The sequence below is a fragment of the Rhinolophus sinicus genome, chromosome 15 (genome assembly GCF_057876585.1).
Source record: "Rhinolophus sinicus isolate RSI-liver-muscle chromosome 15, RSI-T2T, whole genome shotgun sequence".
NCBI lineage: Eukaryota > Metazoa > Chordata > Mammalia > Chiroptera > Rhinolophidae > Rhinolophus > Rhinolophus sinicus.
The window spans coordinates 83,957,551-83,979,243 of NC_142515.1; the positions used below are offsets into that span (position 1 = coordinate 83,957,551).

The window sequence follows — 21,693 nt, forward strand, 5'->3', positions numbered from 1 at the left end:
AACGCCAATGGCAGCCACAGCAGGCCCTGCTGAATCGGAGGGTGGCAGACCCTCCCAGCTGAGCCTCTCCCCTGCTCCCCCTGCCAGAGCATGACAAGCATCGTTTGTGCAAGAGCGCCGACTACATGAACCTCCACTTCAAGGTCAAGTGGCTCTACAATGAGTATGTGGCCGAGCTTCCTGCTTTCAAGGACCGAGTGCCTGAGTACCCTGCGTAAGTCCCCTGACCACAACCCACGCCAGAATTGTAATGCTGACCGCTCTACTGAGGCCCAGAGAAGAGGGCTTACCTACTCAGGGTTCCCTGGGCATCGGGGGCACAGGTGGGGCTCAACCCCAGTGTTCTCCATTCTTAGTCATTGGACTCTGGACTCCTGTAGGCACACAATTAATAATCATAAGTGTCAGGAACTTTGCTGAACAGTCCCACGTGTCTTTTCTCATTTAATCCTTTCAACAATTCTATGAGACAGGAGCATCATAATTTCCATTTTGTGGATGAATGCTTAGAGGGTTAAATGCTAAAGGATTTTCCCAAGGTGACGTCCCATAAGTGACGGAGCCCTATTTGAACTTGGGATGTCTGTGGTAGAGAGTGGGTTGGTGGCCTCCATTTACCTGGGACCTACTATGTGCCATGTTAGGGTCTCAGAGAGTAAACCCACTTGCCCATGGGCAGTTTATCAATGAGGGTTCCCACAAGTCTGGGCCTTGCTCTGACAGTGGTCACCCGGCCATTTCATGGGCAAAGTAGATGACGCCTGATGGGGGTGGGGAGCAGGACAGTGACCACTCAAGACCACAGGGTGAGTTTGAGCAGAGGGTCATGGGAACAAGAGATGGCAGAGCCCCACCCTGGTTCTCCATTCCAGGTGGTTTGAGCCCTTTGTCATCCAGTGGCTGGACGAGAATGAGGAGGTGTCCCGGGATTTCTTGCATGGAGCCCTGGAGCGAGACAAGAAGGATGGGGTGAGAAGGCTGACCCACCACTAAGCTCCTAGTCTACCATGGGGGCCTCACTCCCTCTGGGGTCCATTGAGATCCAATTTGGGAGCAAAAACTGCCCTTGGGATACGGCCAGTCTCTGAGAGGTACCCGCCATCTTTGTCTTGTTCATGGTGTTTAAAGTCTTTCGTTCATTCAACAAGTGAGTGTGAGTTTATGAGTCCTGACCACCCACCCACACGGTGGCCTCTGCATCCGGCTCTAAGTCAAGTTCACACACTGTCCTTCTCATCCCAGGGCGGTTGGTCTCTGGCTCTCCCCATGGAGCGTGAAAGGGTTCAGCTCTGGGGACTGTCAGGCTCTGACCCCTCTCCTCTCTCCTGCCCCCCTTCCCTCTGCAGTTCCAGCAGACCTCAGAGCACGCCCTGTTTTCCTGCTCCGTGGTGGACGTCTTCTCCCAGCTCAACCAGAGCTTTGAGATCATCAAGAAGCTGGAGTGCCCTGACCCCCAGATCGTGGGGCACTACATGAGGCGCTTTGCCAAGGTGCAAGGGTGTGGGTGGGGCTGGGGATGTGGTCCTGTGGGGGGTGGGTTGGGATAGGGTCAAGGTTGGAGTTGGAGTTGAGTTTGGGATTAGGGTCAGGGTCGGGGTTGAGGTTGGGGTTGAGGTCAAAATTGGGGTTGCTGATATCGCTGGGATTGAATTTGGGGTTGAGGTCAATGTGGGGGTTGGTCCTTCCGTAGAGGTTGGAGTTGTGCTTGGGGACAAGGTTACGAGTTGAGGTTGGGGTTGAAGTCAGGGTTGTAATTCAAGTTGGAGTTGAATTTGGAGCTGGGGTCAGGGTTGGGGATGGGGTTGGGTTTAGGGGGACTGTTAGGATTAGAATTCGATTTGGCATTCTTACCATGAGTGTTCAGATTTATGTAGAATTTGAGTGGGCCCTGGGGTGAATTTGGAGGTTGAGATGATTGGACTGGGTTTAGATTCAATTGGATTTGCTTTAGGCTGTGTTGAAGTTGGGAAACGCAGGTAAACATTGAGATTCATTTTGGAATCAGGTCATGCTTGTGGTTTGGGCTGGGTTAATGTGAGTCTACATACAATAATCATCTTTACATGGTGGTGTCTTTCCTTGGTTGTGATGGCCATCCTGGGTGGAGAATGCTCCCAGCCCAGTGGTCCATCTCAGGTGCTAAAGTGAGTCTGAGTTCATCCCTCATCTCACTGGTGGCCCTTGATGGGCCCGCCCAGCCCCAGCCCCTCCTCTCACCTGTCCTGTGTCCTCCCCAGACCATCAGTAATGTGCTCCTCCAGTATGCGGACATCATCTCCAAGGACTTCGCCTCCTACTGCTCCAAGGAGAAGGAGAAAGTGGTGACCTCCGGGGGCCCCTGTCCTGTCCCCTCCCAGCCCCTTTCTGTACCCCCAGGGCTCCATCCTTCCCTGGGCTGAGTCCTGTGTCTGTCTGTGTGTGTGTCCACCTATGTGTGTCTTACTGTTACGTCTGGGGAGGTCTGGAGGTGAAGGGACAATGTCTGGTTACAAATGAAGCCTTCAGGGTATCTGTATGTGAGCATACAAAGCTTTGAGCCTGTGGAGGGTATGTGAGAAGAACTCCCCTTCCTGCTGTTCTCAGAGGCCCAGCCCACTTACTTGTGTCTTCCTTCCCCACTGTGGGTCCCCAGAGACCACCCTCCCCAACATTCCCAGGAACCTGGTCCCAAATGCTGTCTTCCATTCTCCGATGACTTTGTGGGACCCCAGCTTCCCCCAGACCCAGACCCTGAAACCATCCGGGGTCCCGGGCGGTGGGTAGAGGAGGCTCTGGGGAGGAGGGGTCCCGAGCCCTGACTGCCCTCTCTGTTCCCATCTCCAGCCCTGCATCCTCATGAACAACACTCAGCAGCTGCGAGTTCAGCTAGAGAAGATGTTCGAAGCCATGGGAGGGAAGGAGGTGAGGGGGGCCAGGCAGGGTGACCACCCCCCAATCCTTGCAGTCCTTAGAGCTTGCACCTGATGAAATCCGGCTTAGTTACTCCCTCAAACCCAAGCAAGTGGCTTCACTGCCTGTGCCTCAGTTTCCTCTCCAGCCCATTGGGGTCCCTTTCCCTGAGTTGGATGGGAAGATGTCCCAGACATGTGGATGCTCTGTAAACCTGACCTGATGTCCCTTCCCCCTCCTTAGCTGGATGCTGAGGCCAGTGACATCTTAAAGGAGCTCCAGGTGAAACTCAACAATGTCTTGGATGAGCTCAGCCGGGTGTTTGCTACCAGGTGGGGGCATCACCAGGGCTGGGAGCAGAGGGGAGGGGGCAACCCCCAGATCTCTGAGCCTGGGGCATCCGGAGACTCAGCAGATGTAGTGGTGAAGACATCAGGCTTGGGGTTAGACAAAAGTCATTTTAATCCTGGCTTCACTGCTTACCAGCTGTGTGGCCTGGGGTGAGTCACTTAACCTCTCTGAGACTTAGTTTATTCAACTGTGGGGATGATGATAACAGTATCTGAGTAGGACTGTGCAGGGAAAAGAACAACACAAGTAAATGTCTTAGCCAGTGCCCAATTCTGCTATTATCAGTGCCCCCCGACCCCTTGCTCAGTTTTATGCCATGTCCTACTGATGCTGGGCACAAAAGGTCAAGGTCCACAGATCAGCGTTATGGCCTAATCTGGCTCTTCTTCCAGAGACCAGGAGAGTCTGGTCTGAGCTCCTCCCCTTTATTCTGCCAGCTTCCAGCCGCACATCGAGGAGTGTGTCAAACAGATGGGAGACATCCTTAGCCAGGTGAAGGGCACGGGCAATGTGCCAGCCAGTGCCTGCAGCAGCGTGGCCCAGGATGCTGACAACGTGCTGCAGCCCATCATGGACCTGCTGGACAGCAAGTGAGCCAGGCCTGGGCGGCGCTGGCCAGTGAAGGGCCCTGGGTGGGCCGCAGAGAGCAGGGCTGGCCAGGGGAGAGCACTAGGCATGTTTGCTGGGTGGTAGTTGCATGGTTTGGACGGGCGGGTGGGCAGAGGCATGAGGGAATGGAAAGATGGGTGGGTAAGCGATCGGAGGGATTGGTGAGTAAATATTGGTATTGGTGAATGGATGGCGGTTGGATGGATAGATGACGTGAGGGATGGGTGGGTGGACAGATGGGTAGATTAAAAGAGAGATGCTTAGAAGCCTAGATGGATGAAAGGATGGATGGATGGATGGATGGATGGAAATAAGGATAAATAGATAGAAGTGTAGATGGGAGGATAGATGGAAGGGAGAGAGAGAGTGGAAGAAAGGATGGATGATGGATAGTTAGATGGTTGGATGTATGGAAGGAAGGAAGATGAGGAGGAAGGGAGGGAAGAGGTGAGGGAGGGAGGGAGAAAGAGAGGGAGGGGAAAACAAAGAAAGGAAGGAAGGAAGGAAGGAACGAAGGAAAGAGCATTAAAGAAAGTTGGAGGAGGGATAGTTTGGTGGGGGGGGAATCAGTTGCTGGATGGATCATGGGGGATTGCCCTCTCTCCTTCAACCCTCATACATTCAATCACAAATTCTTTGTTATTTCCCCACTTAACTCTGCCCTCTTCCTACCACTCCTTTCCCCTCCCTCCTGAGCATGGCCCAGCCTCCTCACCTTCCCTGGTCTCCTCGCAGCCTTCTTAATCCACTTCATCCCACTCTGTTCTTTTGAACAGTAAAGACTGTCTTTCTCTTTCTCTCTTGAACACTCCATGGCTCCCCACTGCCCTCATGCTAAGGCTCAGGTCTTCCTCCCAGACTTTGAGGCTCCATTCCCATCTTGACCTTGCTGAGCTGTCCAGCCACCATTTGCTCTTCATGTGTATCACGCATCCTAGCCCCATCAGACCACCCAGGGGTCCTGTACAGGCTCTGTGCCCTCTTGCATGTCCATGGGATGCCCGTAGGTTGAGGGGAAGGGTCCAGTTCTGTGGGTCAGAGACAGCTGGGCCCTCTCTCAGACCTGTCCTTTATCCACAGCCTGACTCTCTTTGCCAAAATCTGCGAGAAGACCGTGCTGAAGCGGGTGCTGAAGGAGCTATGGAAGCTGGTCATGAACACTATGGAGAAGACCATCGTGCTGCCACCCCTCACTGACCAGACGGTGAGGCCTGAAGGGGTCAAAGGGGATGCCTGGGCCACCTCCCCTGTGGGAGCCCAGAGAGCTTAGTGCCAAAGGTAGTGGGGCTCAGAGGTCATCCAGGCACAAGGGTTATCCAAGGGCCAATGAGGCCAAAGATTAGAGAGGTCATACACAGGTCAAAAGTCACCAAAGGGTCAAAGAGGTTGTTCAAGGCTCAGTTCTTCAAAGATCAGAGAGGTCAAGTAGAGTCAGGTGATGTCTAAGGGACATAGAGGTCACATGTGGAGTAGGGTTCTCCAAAGGTCAGAGATCACACAGAGACGGAAGTCAGCTTGGAGAGCAAGGCCACCCACAGGTCAAAGAGGTCATAGGGGTCTGTGGGTTCATCAGAGGCCTTTGGGAGGTTAATCACGTGACAAGGAGGGGAGACACCATGGACTTCAAAGACGAATAGAACAAAAAGGGCTCATGGCTGTTGGGTGGAGGTCGCGGAGAGCATCCAAGATCAGAGAGGTCAAGCAGAGGTCTGCTGTCATCCAGAGACTAGGACTGTGCCTCTGGGACTCTTCGGGGAACAGCCCAGAGACAGAAGATCTCCAGGGATCAGGCTGCAGGGTGGGAGTGGGGGTACCACATCTGTGGAGGGCAGTGGGGGGCGTGGGTTCCTCTGGAGAGGCATCAGGTGGCCTGGGCAGCAATGGCATGCCAGATGATGGCTCAGCAGAGTGGGAGGATGCTCCTGGGTGGACATGGGAGGCTTGGGGAGGGAGGGTGGGGGGCCACCAAGAGGTAACGATGGTGCAGGTGGCTTGGACCTCCCGCAGCCGGCCCTGCCTCCTCTGGGCTGGGCTGGTTCACGGGTCCACCCCTGGGTGCCGTCTCCGCCCTCTCCCTGGCCTTCCTGGGAGACTCATGGTGACTTATTCCCCCCTCCCCACCACCTCGCCCCATCACGGCTGACAGATGATCGTAAGTAGAGGCCCGTCTGTCCGTCTGTCTGTCCGTCCGCTCTGTGTGTGGACTCGGCCCACCGCGTGGCTGCACCCCCTCACCCAGTGCCCCCTCCTCACCCACTGGCCCCCCCACCCACTGTCCCACATCCTGCCTAGATGTGCCTGTGTCTGTCTGGGGCCCGGGCATGGGGAGGGGGCGGGGCCTGGAGGGAGGGAGGCCACGCCTACCACCCCGCCCCCTTATAAGTATGGAGGCTGCGGCTCCAGGCTCCCAAACCCCTAGCCCAACACCTTCACATCTGCCACTGTCCTTTAGTTGGGATTCACCCTTCCTCCCATGCTTAGACTCCGCTCGGGTATCTGAGTCTCTCCGCAAAGCTAGAAGGAGGTTCAAAGTCAGCGCGGCCCCTTTGACCTCCCCTTTAGGTTCACCACCCTGGTCCCTACTCAGCTGCTTAGCACTGGCCCTCCACCACCCCTGCCTACCTCTGCCCAGCTGCCCAGCTGCACAGATAGACACACACGAATCCCAGACACCCAGGCACCCAGGCGGGGGACGGCATTGGTACTTTGGTGTCAGGAAGACTTGGGGTCAAATCCCAGCACAGCCACTTTTTCTCTCTCTGTGACCTTGGGAAATCACTTCATCTCCGAACCTCCGTTTCTTTGTCTGGAAAAAGGGGTTAGTTGTAGAAAATGTCTGAGGGTTGTTGTGATGGGATGATGCATTAAAGTGCTCATCTCTGTGACAAGCAGAGGCAGTGCTCACTAAATTAGAGTTAATATTGTTGTATTGGTGATGGTGGTAGTATTTAGCCACATACCAGGGCAAAAATCAGTAAAACCACTTCAGAGCCCCCCTTTATGGAAAAGACAAGGCTGTTACAATATTTCACCTTGTCAGAATTTACAAGAGCTCATCTTCTTGGTAGCTGCAATCTGGATCTTTGGCTGTAACTAGCAGTGGCGGCATACCCAACCACAGACAATGCATTTGTGGGCAGGGGCTAAGGGAGTTCATGTTTCTTGATGATTCCTGTATGCCAGACCTTCTCGGAACTGTGGTTTCAGCTTACCTTCATGGCAATGTTTTGAGCGAGGTGGTTATCATTATTCTCATTTTGCAGATGAGGAAAACTGAGACTCAGAGAGGAGTCACTTGCTCAAGTCCACGTAGTAAATAGATGCCAGAGTCAGGATTCAGATTCAGGTCTGTCTGAATATGGAGCCCATTTGCTTTCCCAAGAACCAAGAACCTCCTATATACAATAAATGTAAATGGATTATATTTTGGCAGCAACTTCTCTCCTTTCTCTCTAGCTCTGTATTTCCCCTTCTCCTTTTCTCTTCTCCTTACTGGTTCTCTGATTCCCTCACATGTTTTAAGAGTCGGTCATTAAGGCACACATACATTCCCCTTTACAACCCAGTCACAGGCCCCTGTGCAGGGCAGATGCCCCTTATGCCCTGGCCCCGTGAGTACATGTGTGATCACCCTGGGTTTCCACCTCACACTGCTGGCCAGTTTGATCACCCTGTGACGTTGTCTCTGCAGGGCACCCTCTTGAGAAAACATGGCAAGGGATTAGAAAAGGTAATGAGGGCCTTGTCGGTGCTGAGGTTTGGGTGTGTGTGTGCATGTGGGCGTCTGTGTACTCGGGCAGGAAGGTCAGCTCCCCCAGCTGGTCACGGGTAGGAGGTGGGCATCCTAACCAAGTCCCGCAAAACCAGAATTCAGAGGCGGATGATTCTCCAGGGACACGGCTTGCAGTTTATGTGCACGTGTGACCTAATGTGTGCACATAGAGCTCCCGCCCTTTCCCAGCAACACCCAAAGGGCTTCTCCCAGCCATGGACTCAGCTGAAACTCTATGGCTTTGAGAGGAGCCCAGACACACCGTTGCCCTGGATTGAGATGTGTGTTATTCTTTTTGTAGGTTTCTTTTGTTCTAATGGTTGTTTGTTGTAAAGAGATGGGAGCTGTAGCAACACATGAACAGTTGCCCTTGCTGTGCACTTGTGCAAAAGCTATTGAACCTGTGTGTACACAAGTAGGGTCTCCACTTCACGAACACGGGTTGTAGGACTTCTCTACTCACTCATCCAGCCTCTTGGGGGCACATTCAATGTGCCAGACACCTACACATGTATGTGCATCTGTGTGGGGGCGAGAGTGTGTGGGTTTATGTGTGTGATTGTGCACACATGTGAAAGTGTTTAGGAATGCACCTGTGTATTTTACGGTGTGAGTTCTGCGTGTGTGTGTGTGTCTTTGTATGTCAGCCTGGGTGTGAATGTGCATCAACTTTCTGCACACTCATGGCTGTGCCCAGGTGTGTGTCTGTATGTTGAGTGAACTTGTGAAACCTGTGAGCATGTTTCTTTTAGAGTCAGACCTGCCAGGGTAAGGTCTTGGAAGTTGGGGGACAAGAGACCCTGAGTTCTGTCTCTTCTCTCTTCCTCCCCAAGGCACCCCATCCCGGGGCAGGCTGACTGTGGAATTGGGTACCTGTCCCCATGTAATAGGCTGTTTCTAGGCTCCTCGCATGGCAGTCTGGGAACCTGGCCCCAAGCCCCCACGAGGGGACAAGGGAAAGTGCCTAGCTGGGGAGGGGTCTCAGCCTTAAACCCAGCACCTGGGAGGGAGCTCATGGGCTGGGGGGTGGGACTGTGCTTTGATGGGGCAGGGGAGTCCCACGGAGTATCCTCCCAGTCTGTATCTGAACGCTGACCTCCGCCTGATTCTCTTCACAGGGCAGGGCGAAACTGCCAAGCCACTCAGATGTAAGACCAGCCTTTCACTGTCTGTCTGGCTCTCCCTCACCCCTCATCCCACCCTGTGCCTCCTTCCACCCCTGTGGTCTGTGCCGTTGGGGGCGTTCTGTGAACCTGTCTGTTGGTCTCTTCTTCCTCTGTCTGTCTGGCTTGCTCCTGAGGGGTGGTGGGTGGGGGGCAGCAGGTGGGAGGAGAGGGTGGCAGGGGAAACTGAGGCCCACACAGCTGGGTTCCTGAGTAACTGCGCTTTGTGACAGCGTCAGGAAAATGGTAGACCAGGAATAAGAAGAGTAGGGACAGCCAGGATGATGATAACTCTAGTAGTGGCAGGGTGACCAATTCCCACAGACCAGCTGATAGGTGGTCCATGTAATTCTAAATCTCCCAGCTGTAAATGGCCCCCTCCCTGCCCAGTCCACCCAGGACCCATGGACCACACCATGACCCAATAATGCAGGATTCCTTATCTCACTGATACTCAGGCCCACCCCATCCCCTAAGTGGGTGCCCTTGTTAGCCAGGTAGGGAACAGGTCCAGAAAGGGGCTGGGACAGACCCAGCACAGTGGTAGAGGAGGCAGGACACACAACTTCCAGGCTGGGACCCTATCTCTCCCAGCATTGCCTGTGACCTTGAGACCAAGTACAAATGACAGTAAACATTGAACAAAGACACACTTGGTCCCCGCTAAACCACAAAGTGGGTATGATTTCTCCCATCTAGATGGTAAAACCGAGGCTCAGAGAGGTTAAATGACTTGCCCAGGGCCACACAGCAGAGCTGGGATTTGAACCCAGGCCCACTCAACTCATTGGATGCCATCTTGCTGGTGTCTGTTTGGGGCAGGTGGGGATGGGTACTGAGGTGTGTGTTATTGGGGAGGATTCTTCCTTTAAATGGTCAGACTAACAGTCCCCTCAGATTACTGGGTAACTCCTACCGCAGAGCGAATTGTCCCACAGTGGGTAGGGTTTTTCACCAGAGTTTATTTCATGGTTTTCTCAAGCCTCCCTGACTTTGGGCTGGCATGCCCGGCCCATACCCACAAACACTATATGGGCCTCCCCCACCCACTGCCCCTGCAGCCCACTGTCTGTCTCTTTTCTCCGTCCCACAAACCTGGGGTCATGGTGGAGGTGGGAGGGTGGGTAGCATCCCCACGGGACTAGGATTTCAAGGGACAAAGTCACCACCTCCTCCTCAGCACTCCTCCAGAGCTCCAGAACTCTGTCCCCAGGACATCACCATTGCCCTGCCCAGAGCCTTTGGACAAGAACCAAGAAGATGTCCAGGGCTAGGGAGTCAGCAGGGGTTTGGGGACGGGTTTGGAGGAGGCCTGCACCCTGACCCCGGCTGTGTCTGTTGTTACCTGCAGGGCACCCAGATGATCTTCAATGCTGCCAAGGAGCTGGGTCAGCTGTCTAAACTCAAGGTGAGGCCAGGGGTGGGGGAAGGAGATCAGAGTGGGGAGGGTCCCTGGGGGAGAGATCCCAGAATGGTGATATGCTTTGCAGGTTCAAGGAACAGAAACCCTACTCAGACTGGCTTAAGCACAAGTTATTTGCTCTGATGTGTTGAAAAGATGTGCATGGTTCAGCTTCAGATACAGCTTGATCAAGTGTACAAGTCACTTATTCAACAAATATTTATTGAGCACCTGCTGTGTGCCAGTCATATGCTGGGCACTAGTGACACAATAATGAAAAGACAGACCCACTATGCAACTCCTCAAAGTTGTACAAGGATGAATCCCAGAGACAGGCAGATCCCTAATGCCCACCTGGCCTCTCTCTCCATCTCCAGGACCACATGGTACGAGAGGAAGCCAAGAGCTTGACCCCGAAGCAGTGTGCAGTCGTTGAACTTGCCTTGGACACCATTAAGGTGAGAGGCACCACCCCGGCCCATCCCAGGTGGGGCAGGCAGAGGGTATGGCTGGTGTGGACGTGGACCTAGGCTCAAATCCACCTTAATTCATTCAATTGATAAACACTTCCTAATGACCCTTCTGGCAGGGCCCTGAGGAGTCCCAGGCTGGGGCAGGAGGATAGCTGGACACAGACATCCCCAGCCCTGTGGGGTCAGGGTGCGGTAGAGGGAAGGTTGGGAGCTGGGGAAGCCCATTGGAGGGAGCCCTGAAGACTTTCTTGGAAGAAGGCATGTGGGAAGTGGGTTTTGAGGAATGCATAGGAGTTCACAAGGTAAAGGAAAAAGAGCGTTCTAGGCAGGAGACCAACTCATGCGAGAATATGAAGGCATGAAAAGGGCTGTGGTCTCCATGAAATGAAAAGCATGAAAACTACTCTGAAAAAAACGTTTTGTTGAAATGGAATTGGCAACATATTAAAGAGGGGTGGTCAAGGAAAGCTCCTTGAAATCATAATCAAAGAAAGAAAAGGAGCCAGAGTAGAGATGGGTAGGGAGGCGCAGACGGCCTAAACACCAGTGAGCATAGTAGTGGTAAGTGCAAAGACCCTGAGGCAAGCATGTTCTAGGGAAGACAGTTGGAGAGAAGGCAGGGAGGTTGCAGGATTAGAGCTGCTAAGGGTCTAGGTAGGGGCTGGAGGTATGAGTGTTATTCTGAGAACACTGGGCGCCCATGGGTGGTTTGGGGCAGAAGTCGAGATGGGGGAGTAGCAGCACCCATCTTGGGTGTTTTGGGGATTCCCCGGTCATCTGGTGCATCACAGCGAAGAGCCGAGGGTTGGGAGACAGGGAGGCGCCAGGATGGGCCAGGAGGGGAGATGGCCTCACTTCCTCCACCCTGTGCCCACAGCAATACTTCCATGCGGGCGGTGTGGGCCTCAAGAAGACCTTCTTGGAGAAGAGTCCGGACCTACAGTCCCTGCGCTATGCCCTGTCCCTCTATACGCAGGCCACAGACCTGCTCATCAAGACCTTCGTGCAGACCCAGGCGGCCCAGGGTAAGGGACCACAGGCTAGCTTGTCGAGAACTCCCGCCCTCAGGGGCAACCCCGTCCGGAGCAGCCATTGGCTCATCTCCTCTGTGATGTCACAGGAGAATTGATAGCTCCTTGGCGCTCGTGAACGCCTTGATGTCACGGGCCAATGAGTAATCGACAGCTTGTGGGGCCGAGACCTCTGACGTCATCGGGCCAGGAGGTGACTGACATCTCCTGGGATAATCTGTGACATCATAGGGCCAGGAGGTGATTGAAAACTCTGGGGAGGGACCTCTTTGACGTCAAGGACCAAGATGATTGACAGATCCTGGGGGTCCTGACGTCATGGGTCCAGGGAGTGATAGACAGCTCTGGCATGGGTGGGACCTCTTACGTAATGCGGCCAATGAGTGATTGGCAGCTCCAGGGGAGGGACCTCTGGAGGAAGGGTTGAAGGCCCCTGGGGAGGGACCTCCGTAATATCTGTGGCTAAGGAATGATTGACTGCAGAGATGGGAGGGACCCCGATCTGGAGTGGGTGGACAGAGAGGAAGTTCCCACTTCTCAAATTCTCTTTCTTCTCTTGCCTCTGACTCCTGTTCCTCTCCCTCTCTGAGCTCCACACACAGCAGCTGGGGCTGGGGGGCAGGACTCCAGGGTCCTAGTTCCCCTCTCTAGGGCCTCCCCTTTTTCAAATTGGCCCAAGAGTGCAGATAAGGGAGAGAAGTTTGGCCGCTGAGTTCCGGCAGTGGAGGGGAGGCTGGAATGAGGGGCGCCAAACCCTGCGGCTACAAGGGGTCCCCTCTTCACCACCCCAGTCAGCCCAGGGCCCTCAGCTTTTTGCCCAGTCCACACTGCTGTTTGTGGTGTCCCTGGTGTCCCCCGGAGTGGGAGGCTGTCTGTCTGTCCGTCTGCAGCTGATGTTTCTCTCTCTCTTGTCTCTCCTCCCTCTCACTCGCCGCCCCCTCCGCGCCTCCCTCGCTCCCCCCACGCACACTCGCCCTCCATCCTCACCCCTCGATTGCTCGTCTCTGTCCCCCTCCCTTCCTTCCTCTCTCCCCCCTCCCCCGCGATTAGTCCATGGTGGAAAAGGGACTAGGTTTACCCTTAGTGAAGACATTTATCCTGAGAAGGGTACGTGCCTCCGCCGCCCGCCCGCGCCCGGTGCCCGGTGCCTGCGCCCCTCCTGGCCCCGGCTAGTAAAAGGCCCGTCCTTCTGCCTCCACGGCCTGCCGGGCCCCGTCCAGGCCAGGCCCGCTGCGGGGGCCAAGGTGGATGAGGGGGAAGGACGGCTTGCTGGTTCCACGTGGGGAAGGAGAAGCGATTAGAGTGGCATCTGTTTCTCCCTAAGTGCATCTCTTCAGCTGGATCTCGGGTGGGCTCAGATCCCAGCTCTGCCACTCAGCAGCAGGGTACCTAGGGCAAACATCCCTCGCCCTGAGCCTCAGTTTTCTCATCTCTAAAATGAGGACAGTCAAGGACCCTAATTCATAGCATTCTTCTTAGGATTTGATGAATTAAATTTAGAGCAGTCCCTGGCATTTAATAGCTTGTAGCAATTGTTACTGTTATATTTGATATCGCTTTTCTGCGGATAGAAAACTTTTTTTCAGGGTCTAACTCTGAGCCAGCCCTTGTGCCAAGCACTTCTCAGGGATTCTTGCAAAGATTCCTCTCAGTCGCCACACAAGGTGGGGGGAGGTCCATTAGTCCATAAATGAAGATGTTGAGTCTCAAAGGAGAAGCCACTTGCCCCAGGAACCTTCCCCTGCAGGGGGGCCCGGTACTTGGGGAGGTGGATGGGGGATGAGGGTGGGGTTGGGAGAGCACAGAGAAGCCCAGGAAAGACCCTTCCCCTTGGAGCCAGCAAACCACGGGATGGGGGTGTCCAGCACTGCCCCCTCCCCCTTCTTACTAGCTTTGGCCTTGGTCTGACCCCTCACCCACCCACTACTGTCCGGCTTCCCCCTGGTACCCTCAGTCTGGCCCTGATTGAGCTTGCAATAAAGCATCAGCCTGGGATGATGGGGGGGAGGTGAGGCTGAGCATGTGACTGGTGGGGGGTAAGGGGGGGTGGGAGCCTGAAATGTCAAAGAAGGTGGCCTGGGGTGGCAGTGAACATGGGGGGTGCACGCCCCAGTACTGGGGTGCTGGGGGTCTCCAGGCCCCTCTGCCCCCTGAGCCTCAGTCACTTCCCACCTGGGGCAAGTGACCCAGATCAACCTTGAACTGAGTTCTCCTTTCCCACTCTCACCCCCCACTTTCCCCCTGTTCCTACCCCCCCCTTGCATGGGGTGCTCCAGGCGTGGGGAGCTTCCTGGGGGGCTGGGGAGGGGCCTGGTGGGTGTGCTGGCGGTCACAGGTCCTCAGGCTCCCACAGGATGCCCTTCCCAAAGTCACAGAGGGAGGGATGGGGACAGAAGCTTTTAAGCTGCCCTTCAATGATCCCATCAGAACCAAACAATCAGGTTGCTAGTGGTGGCCAGAAACAGAAGCATACTTCACCCTGACTCAAGCAGAGAAGGGAATTTGTTTGTTCTGGAACTAACAGATGAGGGGTTGACTTGGCATCAGGAATAGCTGGATCCAGAGTCTCCAACAATGCTACTGTTCATTGGTCTCTACTGAGACCTCTATGAGGTGTACTCTCCCCTCATTGGGCAGAGACAGCCTTGCTAGCTTAGCACCAGAGAGCACTCTTTCCTAACAGTTATAGCCAAAATCCCAGGGCCAACTCTTATAGGCCCAGCTTGAGTCACATGACCATCCCTGAGCCAGTCACTGCAGCCATGGGCAGGGAATGCTCTGGTTGGTCTGCCATGGTTCATTTAGCCATACCTGAATGTGGGATGGAGCCACAAGGTCTGAGGTGAAGGTAGAGGCATTTCTCAATGGAAACTTGAGAATGTCTATTAGAAAAGGAATGGTGTGGGGGCAGGGAAAATAAAAGAGGAAGCTCGTGGGGCTAAAGCAGAGTTAGCAAGGATGAGAGTGGAGGGAGGTGAGGCAGGAGAGGTAATAGTGAGACATATTATGAGGGACATTGCAGGTTACAAAAAGGACTCTGATTATTTCAGAGTGAGATGGGAGGGTTTTGAGCAGAGGAGGGATGTGATCTGACTGAATAGGACTTCTCTGGCTGGTGTATTGACAGGAGATGAGAGGAAGATTCAGGGAGAGCGGGAGAAGGTGACTGCAATAGTCCATGAGTATGATGATGGGGGCTGGGTCAGGAGGGAGGCCAAGGAGGTGGGTGAGATTCTGGATGTACTTTGAAGGTAGAGCTGACAGGATCTTCTAATGTACCAGTATTTATGGAGGAAGTGAAAACAACGAAAAGTGTCAGACAGTGAGGTGCAGGGTTCCCCCAACAGTTGGAGGATTGACAGAGGAGGAGGAAGTGATAAAAGAGGGTGAGGAGTGACTAGTGTGTAGGATGAGAACCTGGAGAGTGTGGTGGTGTTTCAGCCAAGAGGGGAAACTGAGGCACAGGAAGCCACAGTGTCAGATGCTGCCAAGGTGGCTTATAAGATGAAGACTGAGTTTTGACAACATGGCGGTCAGTCGAAAGAGAAAAATGGAGGGCAGACGCATTAGGCTCAGAGAAGTTAAGAGGTCTGCCCAAGATCTCACAGCAAGGCAGTGAAAGGCTAGAACCCTGGATTCTTGGCTTCCTCAAGAGTACCTACTATGCCAGCCAACTCTCAGTACCACCCTGTCAGGGCTGTTGACCTGGTGTCGCCAGCACATGGTGGGTGAGAGGTGGTCCAGGTCCTTTCTGGTGGGTGGGAAAGAATGGAGCTGACGCCAAGCATCCTCTCCTGCCTGCCCAGGCTCTGGTGTGGAAGACCCTGTGGGTGAAGTCTCTGTCCACGTTGAGCTCTTCACTCATCCAGGAACTGGGGAACACAAGGTCACAGTGAAAGGTGAGCAGCCTGAGGAGGGAGGGAGAGTGCCATAGCCAGGATGCACTAGGTTCTAAGACAGAAACCAAACTCAAACTGACTTAAGCAAGAAAAACTTTTTTCATTAAAACAAACAAAAAAAAGTTTTCACAAAACTGAAAATTCCAGAAGTAAACCACCTTCACACATGGCTGGATCCATGGGTGCAAACAGTGTTACAGGACTCAGTTCCACTTTCTCCATCTCTCAGCTCTGCTTTCCTTTTGTCGGCTTTTATTTTGTTAATTAGAACACAGATTGGGCTGTTTTAGCGAAGGCCTAGAATAACAGTGGCTTAAACAAGATAGAATGCATTTTTCTCTGAAGTCATTCCAAGGACAACCTGTCCAGAGCTTTTGTGGAGGCTTCACAGTGTTGGGGATCCAGGCCCCTACCATCATTTGTTACACTTTCATCCATAACGTGTTTTCGTCCTCTACAGGGTCCCAAAGAACTCAGCCCCCACCAGCACCCCAGCCTGCAGCTAGGGGAAAGAGAAAATTTAGGGCTTTCTCCCCAGAAGTTGTACATATTACTTTCTCTCACATCTTGTTGGTCACATAGCTCCATTGGTCTCATTAGTCACATTGGGCATGCTGAGAAATGTAGTCTTTCAAGACAGGTTTTGAAAACCACAGCTGCATACTGAGGGATGCTGACCAATCTTCCCCTCCGCTTCCCCCACTAGTGGTGGCTGCCAATGACCTCAAGTGGCAGACTTCTGGCATTTTCCGGCCATTCATTGAGGTAAACATCATTGGGCCCCATCTCAGCGACAAGAAACGCAAGTTTGCGACCAAATCCAAGAACAACAGCTGGGCCCCCAAGTACAATGAGAGCTTCCAGTTGTGAGTTCGGGGTGCTCTGGGGATGGGACATCTGCTGGGTTAACCTCAGGGCCCACTAGTTAGTAGGGAGGTCTGATGGGCCAGTGGTACCTAGGCACAGGAATGGGAAGGGTCACATCCTAGGTGGGGATGCTGGGAAGGGTGCCACCTTAGTGCAGGAGTGACATCAGTGAGGGGACACTGGGATGGAGTTGACTACCTTGGGGGGCAGTCATGTCTTGGGGAGAAACGAGTGTGATATAACATCATGATGAGGTCTTGTGAACTGGAGGGGAAGTCTGGGCAGAAGCAGTGTGTTGGGCGGGGCCATTTCTAGGGCTGGAGACTGGTGGTTACCGGCATGGGTGGTCATGATGGGGAGGAGGCATGGGGGTAGGGACTCATGAGTCAGCAGTGATCCTGGTCAGGTCTGTTGAGGCAGGTCCTCTGGAGGAGTTTGCTCTGGGGGACAGGAGAGGAGTGCGGCTTGGTTCTGGAAGTGCATGTCATGGGGTGGGGGTGGGGTCACATCTCGTTGGACTTCCTGGTGGGCAGGAGTGAGCTTGGTCAAGGGATCAGGCATTTAGAGGGGACAGACCCTGGGGGGCATCAGTAAGTCTGGTGAGAGTGTACAAAAGGATAGGAGTGGAGTCATGTGGTGGATCTTTGGGTGAGGTGTGAACTTCACTGGGGCAGGGTAACGTTGGGAGCTGTTCTTAGGGGACAGAAGTACAGAGGGCATCAGAGCTGGAGAGAACTGGGGGGCTTTGAGGGACAAGAGCCTGGCCAGTAGTGTTAGGAGAGGGCTCTTGGTCAGAGGACTCTGGAATGGTAGGTCACCTGACATAATGCTTGGGAGCAGGAGCATGGCTTAGTGGGGGACAGATGGCTCCTGGGGTGGGCTGGAGTATTTGAGGGCTAGGAGTACAGCCTGGGAGGAGGATGTGAAGGAGTGGTGTGGGCACGACCAAAAGGAGGGACTCTTGATCAGCCAGCAGGCAGCATCAGGACAGGTCACCCTGGGGGCAGGAGCCTAGCTTCACTGGGCACATAGCCTGGGGGGGAAGGCATGCTGGAGTGGGGTTCATTCGTGGTGAGACATCAGAGCGGGGCCATGTTGAGAGGGCATCTTAGGGATAAGAGGGGTGGGCTAGGGAGCATGGGGGAGGAGCCATGTCAAGGGAAGAACTTCAGATGGGAGCCTGGTTATGGGGCTTCTGGGTACCATAGCTAAGTCCGCAGGGTGGTGAGGGCAGCAGCTCAGCCTATGAGTGTGAACACGGATGTAACGGAGTGGTGGGAGAATGGTCTAGCCAGGGGACTCTGGGGGAAGGGTCACTTTGAGTAAGGACATGGTTTGGCCAGGCTGGTGGGGGCGTCATTGGGTGGGGGATAGAAGGGAGGAGAGACATGACAGAGACATTACTTGGGGGGGGGGGCGCGAGCGGGTGTCAGCTTGTGTGGCTGTGGCTCAGCGCGGGGGTGTAGGGCGAGACACCTTGGGCAGGGGGTGGTCCGCCTAGAGTGGGAGGTTATGAAAATGGGAGGATCAAGCGTGGGCATGGCCTAGCAGGGGTGTGGCCACCCATTTGGGCGTGGCTGGCGGGTGGGAGGGGCCAGGCGTGGGGCAGGCCCTTCCGTGACGCCCCACCCCTCCACAGCACGCTGAGCGCTGACGCGGGCCCCGAGTGCTATGAGCTGCAGGTGTGCGTCAAGGACTACTGCTTCGCGCGCGAGGACCGCACGGTGGGGCTGGCTGTGCTGCAGCTGCGCGAACTGGCCCAGCGCGGGACTGCCGCCTGTTGGCTGCCCCTCGGCCGCCGCATCCACATGGACGACACGGGCCTCACGGTGCTGCGCATCCTGTCGCAGCGCAGCAATGACGAAGTGGCCAAGGAGTTCGTGAAGCTCAAATCGGACACGCGCTCCGCCGAAGAGGGCGGTGCCGCGCCTGCGCCCTAGTGCGGGGCGCGCGGGCGGGCAGCACTGCGCCAATGTAGAGCGCGCGGGGCGAGGAGGGGCGGCGCCTGCGCGCGGAGACCTGCCTGAGGGTGAGTCTCCCGGCTCTGCACTAAGGACCGTCTGCGCATTCGCCAGTGACTTACCTTCCTGCTCTGGGGAATTGTGAATGGACGACGCACCGCCCCCTCGGGAGGCCGCGCCCTAGGGCGAGAGACGGGGAGAAGCCACATCCCCTCCTTGAGGCAACACCCGCAGCGCCTAGGGGACCGGTCGAGCTAGGATAGTAAAAACCCCACCCGTTATGGTGGGGGCCAGGTCCTGTGCCTCTTGTTCCGGGAGGCCCCACCTCCTGTCCCCTGGAAAAGCCATAAGACGGGTCTCCAACCCCTGGGGCCCAAGACCCATTACCAACTATGGAACTCCCAGCTCCCTGAGGAGCGGGCGGGCCCTAGGCAAGGGGCAGGGCTTCCTGGAGCGACCCCTGAGATGGTCTAGGGGTTGGAGGGACTAGGCTGGTAGTTGGAGGACCCCGGGTGGACCGGTGTCCATTTTGATGTTTGTGCAAAAAATAAACGGGGAGAGGAGGGGAGGATGGGATTTCAAAAGCACATGCGCCCTTGGGCGCCCAAACCCTGGGAGCCGAGGGAACGGCTCTGGGGCACCCGCATTTCCCTAAGGGTTTTTTTTCTCCTCTTTACTCCCCACATGCTCAGTCCTCATAGAGTTCAATCCACCCATTTGATAGATGGCAAAACAGGCCCAGAGAGTTGCTGAGGGTCCCAGTGCCATGCCCTCTCCCCACTCCCTTTGGCCTGTATGCCCCATCCAAGGGTGGGCTGAAATCTGATGACCTGAAACAGCTCCCCATTGCTGCTAACCCCCTTCAGGGGACCTTCCCCAACCCTTACAAGGGATGGGGGTCCTGGGACAAGGCCCCCACTGACCCCTCCCACCTCAGGCTGCCAAGAAAAGCCCTTTCCTCTGGGACCCCAGGGGGCGATACCCTGAAAACTCTTGACTTGCCAAAAGAGGATTTGGAGTTTCCTGGACCCAGGTCCCTTCAACACCTTCTTCTCCCAGAATTCTCCAGGCAAGAAAGAAGAAAGAGCAGAAATGCTAGGGTGTGTGTGTGTGTGTGTGTGTGTGTGTGTGTGTGTGTGTGTAGGGTTCCCCAGCACTGGCCCAGATGTGTGTTCTGGAAATTTCCTCCCTCTTATTTTCCCAGAGAACTCCTACTCATCCCTCAAAACTCACCACAAATATCCCATCCTGTAGAAAATCCTCACCCCCCTCAGGACCTCCCCACCCGCTGTCCCTGAAGCCGTGGAACTGGGAGTGTCTGTCATAGGCTTTGTTTTCCCCAGACTTGTGTCTGAGTTCTCTTGAGCCTCAGGTTCACCAGCAAAGGCTGGGCACAAGTTGATGGCAAAGGGTATGCCTAGTTGAATTATGTCTCTGGCATCTGTGTATGCCCAGGTAGCCACGTGTGTCTGTCCATGACTGTCCCTGTCCACCTTCCCCTCCCACACAGAGCTGGGCACACAGGAGATAGTCGAGCTAAAGAATATCTCAGCTAAAGGCTGAGTCACAGGACACACAGTGAAGAGAGGACGAGGAGACTTGGAGGATACAGGAGAAGAATCCAGGTGGTTGGAAGGGTTTGAAATCAGGAAGTTCCTATATTGGAACAACTAGCCTCAGAGAGGAGCAAGGCTTTCCCCAAGGGCACCCAGCAAGTGGACACAGTGCCCAACCTTGGGTCACATCTCTGGGTGCCTGGGGTTCTAAGCCCTGGTGGGGTCTCCGGGTTGCCTTGGACTTCACTTCATACCAGGATCTGGCCCCAGATTCCATGGGTCAGGAAAAGGATGCAGTAAGGTGACCCCTGATGAGGTAGAGGGGTGTGACACTGAGGGGTATCGGGCAGAGCCAGTCCCCTCCGCAAGAGGGACAAAGAATAAGGGCAAGAGACAAGGAGGGAGAAGGTAAGAAATTGGGAGAAGGAGATCACACCCCATTAGACAAGAGAGAGTCCTTCAGATGGAGAGACTCAGAGATGGGGAGATTCAGAGATGGGACAAAAAGCAAAATTGAAGACGTGGAAAGAAGAGAGACTCACTGTTCTGGCTCTCACCAGTCCAACCTAGAAGGATTCACCTAAAATGAGGTACGCGGCCACATCCACCCAAACCCTCTGACTTCGGCGCCAGTCTGAAACCTCACCGTGCCCCCATCAGAGATGCAAAAAAACTTAACACCTAACTAGAAATCCTTGGGACCTCAGAGACCTTCCTGTCCCTGAGCCCGCACCCCCTGCGCTGTCCATCTTGCAGATGGGGACACTGAGGGGCAGGGCAGAGCAGGGACAGCCCGGAGTCTCCCCAAACTCTGCTGCCTGGGTGCAGAGGGAGGGGAGCTCGCTGGGGACTTGGTTCGTATCACCACTCCATCTGTCCCCTGAACATCCTTTCTTAAGAACTGTCAAGGACCAAAGTCGTCTTCGCTGACACGTGTTGCTTTTCTCTTTGCCTTTTATTTTTTTAAAGAGAGAAATCAAGTTGACGGTGTCAAGTAAGACCCCCCTCCCCATCCCCCTGCCACCGTCCAGCCATAGTGGCTCTTTCGAGGCACAGGTCACAGGCGGAGAGTTACCTGTGCATCTCCAGCCAAACAGCCAGGGGGCTCAGACCGCACCCCTGGCCCACGCCCCCTCAGACACCAATCCCCGCCACACAGTCCAGAGAGGTTCTTCCTCCACACTCTTTCTCTTAGCATGTGATTGCAAATGTGAAATCAAAACACTTTTAATTCCATCCCATCGGCCCAGCATCTACACAGATGCCCCCATTTCTCTGTAAATATGTGACTTGGAACAAATGTTTAAAACTAACAAGAAGTGGTCATGAATGCATGGTGTTGAGATGTTTTGCACTATTCTGACTTTTTGGTCTCTGTAAAAATATTTTATTAACACATTAAAATAAGAAAAAGCACATGGTCTCAGACGCATGGTGGTGGCCTTGCATTCCCATTAACAAAAACACACAGCACCTTTATGTGCAGACACTGTTGAACACACTTCCCGTCCATGAACCAACTCATCCACAACTAACATTGCCCCATTTCACAGAGCAGGAAAACTGAGTCCCAAAGAGGTGAGGTTTGGTAGAAAGGATGGAGTCAGAATTTGAATCCAGGACATCGGGCAGCTGTTACTTTTAGCTCAAACAAGTTAGGACACAAATGCCAGGGACACACTCCCCAAATTCAACCCACAGCCCCATGTTTTCTGGGATT

The 21,693-nt window shown here is 54.5% G+C and overlaps 1 protein-coding gene across 4 annotated transcripts in view; it reads left to right on the top strand.

Annotated features, from left to right (window-relative positions):
• Nucleotides 1-21,389, top strand: part of UNC13A (unc-13 homolog A) — a 58,707-nt gene extending 37,318 nt beyond the window's left edge. The window contains exons 28-45 of one of the 4 annotated variants that reach the window (XM_088792392.1): nt 88-214; nt 873-969; nt 1,347-1,490; nt 2,238-2,321; nt 2,824-2,901; nt 3,133-3,221; nt 3,678-3,830; nt 4,930-5,053; nt 5,996-6,001; nt 7,541-7,579; nt 8,740-8,769; nt 10,136-10,192; nt 10,564-10,644; nt 11,537-11,684; nt 12,741-12,797; nt 15,497-15,589; nt 16,296-16,455; nt 18,096-21,055. In XM_088792392.1, coding sequence (XP_088648518.1) covers nt 88-214; nt 873-969; nt 1,347-1,490; nt 2,238-2,321; nt 2,824-2,901; nt 3,133-3,221; nt 3,678-3,830; nt 4,930-5,053; nt 5,996-6,001; nt 7,541-7,579; nt 8,740-8,769; nt 10,136-10,192; nt 10,564-10,644; nt 11,537-11,684; nt 12,741-12,797; nt 15,497-15,589; nt 16,296-16,455; nt 18,096-18,396 — 1,868 coding nt within the window. In that variant the 3' untranslated portion in view covers nt 18,397-21,055. Of the gene's footprint in view, nt 1-87; nt 215-872; nt 970-1,346; nt 1,491-2,237; nt 2,322-2,823; nt 2,902-3,132; nt 3,222-3,677; nt 3,831-4,929; nt 5,054-5,995; nt 6,002-7,540; nt 7,580-8,739; nt 8,770-10,135; nt 10,193-10,563; nt 10,645-11,536; nt 11,685-12,740; nt 12,798-15,496; nt 15,590-16,295; nt 16,456-18,095 lie in introns of all 4 variants that reach the window. The other 3 variants (XM_074337926.2, XM_074337927.2, XM_074337928.2) reach the window with 3 other exon arrangements.
• Nucleotides 21,390-21,693: the final 304 nt, after the last annotated feature.